This window comes from Gadus macrocephalus, chromosome 11 (genome assembly GCF_031168955.1).
Source record: "Gadus macrocephalus chromosome 11, ASM3116895v1".
Classification (NCBI taxonomy): Eukaryota; Metazoa; Chordata; class Actinopteri; order Gadiformes; family Gadidae; genus Gadus; species Gadus macrocephalus.
The window spans coordinates 14,705,297-14,717,395 of NC_082392.1; the positions used below are offsets into that span (position 1 = coordinate 14,705,297).

Sequence of the window (12,099 nt, forward strand, 5' to 3'; positions counted from 1 at the left end):
AATGTGTTTTACCTGTGTTAGCTACTGATTATGTCCATCTATGTTAATGACTGATTAAGTCCACCTGTGTTTCATGTCCCCCAGTACCTGCCCTTGTTCCGGTTCTCTTTGTCTTTGTGTGTGTGTTCTGCTTCCGGTAAATGCCTGATTTCCCGACAAACTTACCGTGTCAATTTGGCCTTTCAAAAATAATGCAACAAACTTCAAACATGACACATTAGGTAGAAGGAACAGCCGAGAGGAATCAAGTTCCTTGAGGTAACATCTGTTCATTTGAGTACAAGCACAATGCTAAAAGGGTGACCAGCATCCAAACACAACTTTACCTTCAGCTCAGAGGCAGAATGTCTCCGTGTGATTTCAGCCTTGTTGTTGCAAAGTCAGGAAATTGGTAAAGATATTTAAATAGAAACGCATGAGGTCTGTCAGAGGAAAAGTTTGGACTGTGAAACTAGTGAGACATGGATTTTTGCTAAATACTTCAAACATCCATTGATTAGGAAACCTTATATTTTTACAGATAAATAGCAAAAGCAACGTTGCTCAACACTAATGATTGGTCTGCCACTTTACGGGTAACGGATTCAACTTTGAAGATTACTTATTAATATACTGAGCAGACCATAATTAGTGTTGTTAAAGACACCTGTGTTTCCCCAAAAAAGTATATTGACACGTCTATTGTCTATCGTCCAAGTCTATGAAACAATTTGGAGCTAAATCACAATAAAGAGATCACATCACAACCTTTCTATTTTTTGTAGTCTTTTTATTTAGCATGCCCCTAGAGATTACATTACGACATCATGATGTTGACAGATGACAGTCTAGGTGCTAGCCGTGACCGAGCTGTCGGTATCTTGGTAGTACTTGAGCTGAGGGTGTGGTTTGTTAATCCAGAGAAATAACATGCCTGTTCTGCTACGGTGTGTTGTGTTGTTTACCAATATCCTTAATGAAACATAAACTCTAAATGCTGCTCTGCTGAGCAGTGTCCCCTAAACGTCTGTCAAAATAGAACAATAGCCAAATATTCCTCTGTCTCGGGTTTGTTGCCATTTTCTTTCTAGTTGTAGTTATAAACAACAATAGCCTTTGCAGCCTATTTTACTCTACATTTTATTTGCCTAATCTCAGGCCCCCCCCTCCCCCCAGTCCTAGTGACAGCAGTTCTGTTTGATTGACAGTGGAAATCCCTCACAGCGAGCTGTCTTCTGTTGTGATAGCTGTGAGTGACTTCATCAAGGCCAAATAGGACTTCCACTGCTCACTGTGTATGTTACAGTCAATGCTTCCAAGACACGTCGATGAAAATTAATATGTTCACTCTGTGGGCTTATTTCTACTGCTATATGATTTACCTTATCGTGAGTGGGTTAGGGTCAGAGGGATTGTGTTAAGAACCTGGAAGTGTAGTACATTGTACATATTTATAAGGAATTACCAGATCCCAGCACTGTGACAAGAGATCTTGAATTAAACACACGCCAACTGCACACAGCAGTAGAGTATGTGAGACGTTGTCTCTAACTCCCCGCTAAGCAGCTTGGCACCATAGATGAGTTGTTATAACATAACAATGTGTTGGAGAGGGCTTAAAACACTCCTGAGATGTCCCGGTGAAAGGAGATGTGGTTGACATTATTTATGTGGTTTGGGGTTTATTTATCTGTGGGATGTGTTTCATATTGAAAACAACATGACAGATGTGTGATGCGTGTGTGTGTGTGTTTACAAGTGTGCGTACCTGTGTGTGTGCATGTGTGTTGGATGATAGAGCAGCTGTGAATGACAGATTATTGTGTTTGTGTGTCACAACAGGTGAACTGGGAGCACGTCATAACACAAAACAATGCAGTGGCTGTAACAGAAAATACAGTGACGTTGAGTGTACTTTATAAAAAAGACAGCCCAAAATAAACAGTACGTTAGTTATTTTGCATCGAGTCACTCACCGTCATTATTTTCTTTTTGAATAAAAATAACAACACATGCCAGCCTATGCTTGTAACCTAAGTATGTTTAGATCTACATAAGAATATTTTTAAAAGTACACACACTCTACTTGGGTCATGAGCCAACCCTCTGGAGCCTGCAGCCCTGCCGTCCCGTGGTGTAGTCTAAGCCCAGGAAGTGTGAACTAAGCTGCATGGCATTCCACACAGCCAAAGATTAACCGCTCATCGTGCATATTCCATTCAGTTATGTTTGGCTCTTTTGATGGGAATAAGTCACTGACTTACGTCAATAGAGAAGCGATGAAGAGAGTTTATAAGGCTGTGCTACCTTTCTGGTTTTGGACATTTGGTTTAGTTGTCTTCACACTGATACAGGTGATCCTTTCTCAGGACGTGTTGTTTGAGTGAGGGAGAATGGGAGAGGAGAGAGATGGGCAGAATGGATTTTTGCATCACAAATATAAGCAGTCATTTTGTCTAGCATGACAAACATAGCGCGATGAGATGTTATCTACTCGCAGCAGTTTTTTAACAGTTAGTTTCTTCTAATTTATTTTCAGATTTGACCGAAGCTTTGGGCTGTATATGGATCGTAAATTCCAACAAGCAAAAGATTATTTGTTTTTGTGGGCGTAAGTTCTAGACTGAATTACGCCCTGTGTATGCATTGGGCTGTACCAATGCATACACAGGTAGACGAGAAATAGGAATATATACCATCATATTTCTGAGGTTCATTAGTTATTTTGAATAAAAAAGAAAACCCTTTATTAACAACTGACACTAGAGCGTCTGAGCTGCAATATCCCTTCAGTTCCTTGTGTGCTTTTAGCATTTGACTTCATTCTTCCATGGAAGGGCCAGTACAAGGAGACTCCAAGTGATTATTTACGACTCATGCTGCCCGTTGTTTACTTTGGCAGAGGCGTGTGTCGGTTGTGTGTTGGCTATGTGTGCCTACCTGGATGGATTTGAGGGGTTGTGTTTCAGTGGGTGTGGAGTCCTGCATACAAAGACGTTTCATTGACCCCAGGTGGTGGTGGTGGTGGAGGACCTGGTTCTCAGGCGTTCAGACAGAGCCCTCCTAGCCCCAGCCCTGAACCCCCCTATTGATCTGGGGGTCATGTGACCGGTGCTCCAGCCCCCCCCCCCCCCCTCCTCATAATCACTCTGTCCCCGGGCCTCAAGTCTGTCTGGAACATGCTTGCACTAAAATAGTTGGGTTCATACACTGATACACAGCCCTTCTCTTTAAGAGTCCATTTAGATATATATATTCTGTGTATGAACCAATGATTTCGAATGATGTACTATATGTTTTGCAATGTTTTGCATTCCTTGAGCGCTTCATGTGCCACAGACTTCCCTTGGTTGTTTGGATGTATGGTGCAAGATGGCGAGACGGTTGCGGGTCATTGAAATGTATAGGATTAGGTGTTCCACAGAGAAGCTTGGGATGTTTGTTGTATTTAAACTACAGATGAAAATACAGTGTTGCAATCCTGAACCGGTTGAGAGGAATAGATATGCCTATTTTCACTCTGATAGAGCGTTCGAATGATCTCTCTGCATTTTAATCACCAACTTTCACTTGCAAAAAAAAACTCCCAGAAATGTCAACCTGTTTTAATATGAAGTGCAAGAGGTGAGGCAATTATAGCAGGGTATTATGTGTTCATCCTGTCAGTAAGGAACTAAGGCTATGTTTATCCATACACACTGAGTCATCTTCAAAAGGCGTGGCATGAGTCTTCTTTGGAATTGTGTGTGTGTGTGTGTGTGTGTGTGTGTGTGTGTGTGTGTGTGTGTGTGTGTGTGTGTGTGTGTGTGTGTGTGTGTGTGTGTGTGTGTGTGTGTGTGTGTGTGTGTGTAAGGGGGCATGAAAGCATATCCCCATTAGTTCCAGACAAAACACATATTTTCTTATGACGATGAAGAAGTTATCTTTTCTTTCTTTTATGAGTCAGTTAATCACATGATCTATCCTCAGTAATCTGCTGCCCCTGGGGGTGGGCGTGTGTGTTTGTGAGAGACTGTGTGTGTGTGGTGACGTCTTTGCGTGTGGCTCAGGGTGTTCGTCTGAATGGTTGTGTCATGTGGTTATTATGATAACTGTATGGTATGTTCTATGGTACAGCTGTTTGGCAGAAACCCAGGACATAAAAGCATGTTCAGTCACACATTACAAATCCATACTGGCAGGTTGTGTAGGAGATTCACATTAAATCCTTATTTAATTGTTTTTTTAGTTTATTTTCTAACTTTAGTAAACAATTATGAGTGATAAATAATCCTTAATTCCTATGTATTTTTTACTTTAAAAAAAGTATGAAATAACTTGTTTCACTAATCAAAATGATTTAATACGTACATTTTGCCATTACTCGACCAAATCTACTTGTTTCCTGAGCCCCTATATGTTATTCTACCCTCAGCCGTACATTACCCAAGCATAAACCTCTGTGTGCAGCATAGCACTAGACTGTTATGTAATAACCCTAGTGGTCAGACAAGGATTTACACATCTTCAGTGCAGTTCAGGGCCTACTGTCTGTCCCCAGTGATCTCAAGGCCTTTCCCATGTTACCCCCGACCCTTTCATCTTTCATTAGCCTCTGTCGGTTTCTGTTGAGCTTTTAAAAAATAACTTATATAAACAGGCTTTCAATCTGTTATTATGGTGTGTGGTCCACTTGTCTTCAGAATTTTATTTTCATGATTTTATAATTTGTTTGAATGCATTTTTTCCCCTTATTATTATTATGAGTACATTATATTTTATAATAAATAACTAATCTAAACCAAGCTTAATAAATGTATGATCTCAAGGTGATCGAGTCCCTGGGCATCATGGTGTACAACGCCCTGGACTACGGCCTGAAGGAGACGGAGGAGCGGGAGCTGAGCGCGCCGCTGGAGCAGCTCATCAACCACATGATCAACATGGCGGAGGCCGAGAAGGACGCCTGCTACGACGAAGGCTACGAGGCCACCGAGGAAGACGAGGAGGCAGAGGATGAGCCCGGGTGCGCCCCCGGCACCAGATGTTACAGGGACCTGCTCAAGGTGAGCCCCGTCCCGTCGTGCCCGGAGCTCTGCTGGGAATACTGGGTCAAACTGGGCCGTTAGTTCTTCCCCACAGGAGCTATACTGGGAATACTGGGTCAAACTGGGCCGTTAGTACTGCCCCACCGGAGCTCTACTGGGGATACTGGGTCATACTGGGCTGTCAGTACTGTCCCACCGGAGCCCTGCTGGGGATACTGGGTCATACTGGGCTGTCAGTACTGTCCCACCGGAGCCCTGCTGGGGATACTGGGTCATACTGGGCTGTCAGTACTGTCCCACCGGAGCCCTGCTGGGGATACTGGGTCATACTGGGCCATAGTTCTGCCCCATCGTGAAATGTTTCTTCGTACAAAGAATGATGATCTCATTATATTGTAATTTATGAGTGAGATCTGCGTTTGTGTACGCCGTCGGGATTTGAGAATACAACCTACCGTTGACTTTGGTAGCCTGTTTTCCAGCCGAGTGAATACGTTGACCGAGCGCTTAAATGGGGCGCTGATAGGGCTCTGCATTGACTGTCATTTGAACGCTGGTGTTGTAATATTGTTGTAGGACAGGTTTTAGTTTTAGGGTTAGAGGTTATGTTGCGTGTGTTATTTTAACCCTATAATTCAATTCAATTGTATTTGTAAGGCCCTTAATCACCATTACAGTCTCAAAGGGCTTAACAGGCCAAATACTTGAGACCCCCCTTTACCCAAGCCCCCACAAGGGCAAGAAAAAACTCCCTTGAATTAGCGAGGAAGAAATCTTGAGAAGAAACGCAGTGTAGGGGATCCCTTCTTCCAGGGATGGTCAGAAGTGCAATGGGTGCCATAACAACATCACAATTGGTGATGTGGTGCTGGCCGGTTAACCATGAGGAGAGTCCAGGCATCCAGTCCAGTCACCGCAACACGCCAGAACAGACAGAATAGTGAATTAGAACGGAAAAGTACCTAGTGGAAATGTATGCTGCTATTAATTTAGTAACTGTATTAACCGCGGCCATCACCTGCGAGTTTTACACCTCGTCACAGCGCGAGGGCGCACCACCGTACACATACTGTACGTACAGCGTTATTTTCAGAGGGAGTCCGGTTAACACCCGGTTCTGAAAGGGTTGTTAACGTGCGATTTGACATGCGGATTAACATGCGATTTGACATGCGGTTTGACATGCAATTTTGCACCACCGTGCATATAGGCGTTATTATGTATGCTGCTATTAATTTAGTAACGGTTTTAACAAAAGCACAAACAAACACTGAGTGGTCTTCACATCGCATCTGTATTGTTTACACACTCCACACACTTCACACTCTATACCATGACAGGAATGTGCATTTACATATTTGTTTTGAAATCAGACTAGCCACCATACCCTAGTAAACCCCCATACCCTCTGAGTCCAGCTATTGTGACCCCAGGGCTCTTTAGTAGATCAGGGTCATTGTCTACTAGGTGCTATCTGTCGTTGTCCTCCCATGAAGCAGAGAAGCTGCCTGGTGGACCTTAGTTGCCCTGCTCACTGCTCACATAACCAGAACACACACCACCAACACACAAAGGGGTGTGGGTGTGTTGGTCCCAAGGTTAATATAGTTATGCATGATTTTTCATGCAAATTATTTTTTATTTTGTTTAGACTTTTGTTTGTTAGTCCAGTTTAGTTTAATTAATTGTTACGGCAGGTTTGATCGTTTATTTTTATTGGTTTCAGTGTTAGTTTTAGTATTTTATATGGGGTATTTACACAAGTTCAGAAAAACTATTGTGTAATAAGAACAAAAAGTATTCACCTAGGACAGACGAACCACCATCCATAAAAGACAAAGTGACAAAGATGAAACTAAAGAAATGTTCTATGTAGTTTTAGTAAAGCTTTAGTCAGTTATATTAACACACAACACTTATTTCAACACTTATATTCTTATTTCAGTCAACTTAGATGCTTAAGCGACCTCATACTCGTTATTTTGTTCGTTTTCATTAACAATATTTACCATGGCATGTCCGCATCAACATTTCCAATGGACAAACTAAAAATAAAGGGTGCATTCAAGTTAATTTGTTATGTAAATTCCACCCCTTCCTTCTGTCTCATTAACATCTTTTGCATCGTTGACGTCTCTTTAGCATAGATACATCTTAAGTACACTCTCTTATCCTCAGATATCTGGGAAGAGGGTGTTGTGAAGTGTGTGGGACGGCCTGCCCCACCCTTGTGTGTCCTTCCAATTGTTTTGTAAAGGTTTTTTTGCGCAGTGTGGGAGAATAGATGCCAAGACCCTGCCAAGGGCTGGCTCTGGGCACCTTCTGTTCATCGTCCGTTCATCGTCCAGAGACAAGGACATACACGATGCTTGTCTGTGTCTGTGTGCCAATAACATTTCAGTGCAATTTTTTATGCAATTTAATTACAAACAGCTCTTTTATCTGTTTTTCTAGTATGTTGACTTTCCAAGTATTTTCTGTCCTTGAACGTTTAAACCCCAGAATATTGAACACAGATCTCCCCCTCTCTCTCGCTCTCGCTCTCCCTCTCTCTCTCTCTCTCTCTCTCTCTCTCACTCTCACTTCCTGTTTCCTCTCTCAATTCCAGATCTGCACGTCCCACCTTCCCGGCCAATCAGATGCTCCTATTCACTACCAGGCGGTGTGCCGGGCTCTTTACTCAGAGACCAAGGAGCTCCGCACCTTCCTGGAGAAGATAAGGAGTGCCAAAGAGGTGGGTCGACAATGACCCTAGCAAACGTTTGTCTCTCTGTCTAACATATCATCTGTACTATGTATTTGGACCCAGGCTGTAAGACTTGAACTTGAACTTGACGGGTAATGATCACATTGTTATCATAATAAACCCATCAGCCAATCAATATGTGACCTCTGTGTCACATATTGGCCAAAGGGCAGCGGGGTTGACGCAACCCCCCTTGATTGGGATTCAGCACCGCCACCGGAAATGCTCCCTGCCCTATTAATCTTTACTGTCTGTCTGTCTGTCTGCCAAGACATACTTTAAGAGCACCGGACCCGAAAATACACTGCTGTGTCTGAGTAGACAGAAAGCCTTTCAGTTCATTGACGGCAACGTCTGAGGAACAAATCTTGGTTTGCAGTTTCAATTCACAGTGAGCCTTTCAATTTTTACTAGGATTATCGGTAGAGAAAATCAGATATTCTAAATTATCAATATTTCATATTGTACTGCCCCGTTTCATAATTTTTGAGGCAAATATATTGAACAAATCAACATGTTCAGCATTCAAGTGACAGCAATCTATGTAAATATTGTCACCATTGGCATTTTGTGCTTTCAAACAAGATGAGTAAGACTTGAGCCCACCATAGACTATATCAGTAAACGATAACCTCTCTGTGACGTTTGGCTCTGAACCGCCCCGGTTATATCATCTTACGTCTCCGTACGCCATTGCCCTTGCTTGAGTGCCCCTGGTTTTGAAGTGGGAGTCCTGTGGGAAGCGAACCACAGGCTTCCTAACCACGGGCTAATACAGTGATGAAGAGAGACAGGGGGGCAGCAGCAGCAGAAGACCATCCAGACAGCCGTGCTCCAGTTAGGAGCGGAGAGAGGCCCATGACTGACCAATGTGATTTGGGTGAGGGAATAGGCGGTCCGATACACAAACAGTTTCTCCAAACCTTTACAATCAGAGGTAAAGGGAGAGAGACAGTGAGACAGAGAGAGACAGACCGAGAGAGAGAGCTTACCCAGCTTGTCCCTGCGGATGATACTGGGATTAGACCACATAGTGATTTCTTCTTCATGGGATGATGTAGGCAGACAGTGACTGAAGTGTGTGTGTAGGTCAACTTTTGCTGAATATTTGTTTTCATGGGGTTTGTCACATCGTGCCATGCATTAAAAATGATCAGAAACCACACACAGAGGTATCTGTTAGCTAATATGATACAGTAAGTACACACATAGTCACTTGCTATTATACAACACAGGAAGATATGTTTGACTTCCATTCCACCCGAAGCACATGGGCTCACGCTGCGTAAACCTTCACCACGGTTCACTGAACCATACCATTCCGCTTTGAGGGCAGGGGTGTGGTGAGACGGGCTGATCGCTGATATGTCTTTTCACCCTTACACATACCACAATGGACGGTGTCATCACAAAGACAAACACACATAACACATAACCCTAACTACCGGTCTGCTTCTTGTATGTAACAGGGCACCGGTCGCACACTGAACAAAGATAAGTCTATGACGGGTCCTCTGGTACATAATCACTTGTGTTTGTCCTACGATGACATCTTTGTGGCTCCTTGTATCGTATGTTCCCTTACCTTTCTTCCTAGCATGTAGTAGCAGGTTGGGTGTGGGGTTGGCATCTCTCCAGACGACAGAAGGGAATGCTCCGTTGGTGCCGGCTATGACTCACTAATGATCAAGGCCCTGTCCTATATATTGCCTTATCCCAAATACAGCTCTCCTCGTATTTGTCCGCTACACAAGACAACAGCATTTGTGTTGGACTCACGCGGGTCTCAGCTGTGACCTGGAAATGTTCCCCCCTTGGCAGGGAATTATGTGTGTTTGTTTCTGTATGTGTGTGCGCTTGACTCCATTTCTGTTTATTTATGTGTGCATGACATATAGTGTTATGTAGTGCTATAGTGTTTCCTCCCGCTATATACCCACTGTCGCTGTCCTGTTGTAGTGCGTAATGCGTCTGAAGTAAAGAATGAATGAATGAATGAATGAATGGAGGATTTACTTTGTTACATAACTGTTACCAAAGAGACTTGGCTGCATGGAGAGAGGGCTTTTAGAAAACTAAGTACATATCTGTGTACAATTATCCATTGTGTGTGTCTGAGAGAGAAAAAGGAGAAGGAAAAAGAGAGAAATACAAGGAGGAAGAGAGAGCGAGATAGAGAGAGAGATATATATATATATATATATATATACTGTATACCCGGGAGGTGTAAGATGAGCACTCAACATAAGATGCATCATCACCCACCCCTCCATCCCACCACCCACCAACACACCTCCCCCCACGACGTGTTGTCTGTGAGCAGAGCTGCTCCATCCCCAAGGAAACGCATCCTAGCCCCACTCTGCACCCAGCCCTCCAAACGCTGACTTTGTCTGATCACAAAGACCCCTGGGGCTGCCGGGGAGTCTCAGGAAAGCAGCTGAACCGTGTTGGTGGGTCGATGGTTGTGTTGGTGGTACTGGTGGTAGTGATGGAGATGGGGATGGTGGTGCTTGTGATGGTGGTGATGGTGGTGCTGGTGCTGGTGGTGGTATCCATCGGGGAGGGACTGAGCGGGAGAGGGAGAGAATAAACAAAAGGGAATGATGAGGATAAAGAGTTACATTCAGTGGCTTCATCCACCAAGGCTGCGGGTAATTGCCCCTAATTATTCACGCGGGTGCTCTGCTATTGGTAGGTCAGTGTGTGGACTAAGTAAAACACAGCTGTTAAATGGCTCCGATAGCCCCTAAGTATGGTCATGTCTCTCTCATTTGAAGCTTTTTTTGTGCTGCTCATATCAATGAGGCAATGGTCTTTGAGGATCAGAACACTTCTTCCTGCCCTCTCTCTGTGTGAGTGCATAGATCACCACTCACCTGACACTTATAGATTGTTGTTTTTTTTACTAGTGGTTGAATATTGAAATACTGAATAAGTTATATATATTTTAACTACATATTAAATAATGCATAAGAAATAATGTGATAAATACATTGTGGAACACAATGGAAAGACACAGAAGAGGTAAGAACATAGTAATGGGATATTCTGCATTTTAATAATTCATTTATGGAACAGTATTACAAGGCCGGTGGGCCAGTTCAAGTGGCTGATGAGGGGTTGAACTTTTAGTACAGCGGCCTGTCGTCTTTACTCTACTCAGCCGCACTGCCATGTCTGTCGGACTGACTGACTGACTGACTGACTGACTGACTGTCAGTCAGTCACACAGCCGACACAGCTTGTATCATGCGTAGGCAAGAACATCATCCCCCCAGACAAGATGACTGTATTTTCTGTATTTTTGCCTTTTATAGTGAAGTTCATGCATTTAAAATATATATATAATATAATAAAAACCAAATTAAGAATAGAGTAAATAGCCACTAGGTTAGGTTAGATGACGGCTCATGTAACTTGATCATCAAATTAGCTCTCAATAGCCAATGATCTCTCTCTTCTGTGTGTCTGTCTGTCTGTGTGTCTGTGGCTGTCTGTCAATTCCCTCCAGAACCTGAGGAAGATGGAGGGGGACTCATCAGGGGAAACTGGCAGGGACCTGGATGAGCTGCAGAACTCTGACTGGGTAGGCTGTCTCCTAAACCTTGGCCCTTCTTTCCATGCAGCCCGGCGAATGAACCCAACACGCTGCTATTCAAATAGGAGACGTTAGGGTAAGGGGTGTGGCTGACCGTACCTCACCCCTCCCACAACCCCTTCCTGTGGGTCCCCAGGCACGCTGCTGGGTGCAGGTGATGCGCGGCCTACGGGACGGGGTGAAGCTGAAGAAGGTGCACGAGCGGCGGTACGACCCGCTGCCCATCGAGTACCAGCTGACGCCCTACGAGATGCTGATGGACGACATCCGCTCCCAGCGCTTCAAGCTGCGCAAGGTCATGGTAAGGCCCCGCACACTCTGTCGCCCACCGTTTGCTCCAGGATAACGTCCAGAATAGTGTGTTTCATCAATTGATAAGTGTGTTCAGCATTAAACGGATGCAGTCTATTGAAATATGGTCACTGTTAGCATTTGTTTAATGCAAATAAAATGGTAAAGGCTTGAGATGGCTAGGGACTTTATCAGTATATGATCATCTCAATGTCCCGTTTGGCCCAAAACGGCCCATTTATATAATCGAATATCACTAATATACATCTCTTGTTTTTTATATTACATCTATTTGACCAGGAGAGCCTTTTGAGATTAAAATAATTCTGCAAATGTTTCCTGGCCAAGTTAAAACGATAGTTACGTATGTAACTACGGTTCTATGAATCCTGGATGACCGCCAGAGGCGGTACTTTAAGCACTGGATTTATCCGTCTCGCGCATGCGCAGTTCGA

The 12,099-nt window shown here is 43.7% G+C and overlaps 1 protein-coding gene across 1 annotated transcript in view; it reads left to right on the forward strand.

The window, feature by feature from the left end:
- spire1b (spire-type actin nucleation factor 1b) overlaps positions 1-12,099 on the forward strand; it is a 33,386-nt gene that overhangs the window by 5,306 nt on the left and 15,981 nt on the right. Inside the window, 4 exon segments of the mRNA XM_060064737.1 lie at positions 4,788-5,024; positions 7,615-7,740; positions 11,267-11,341; positions 11,490-11,654. Coding sequence (XP_059920720.1) covers positions 4,788-5,024; positions 7,615-7,740; positions 11,267-11,341; positions 11,490-11,654 — 603 coding nt within the window.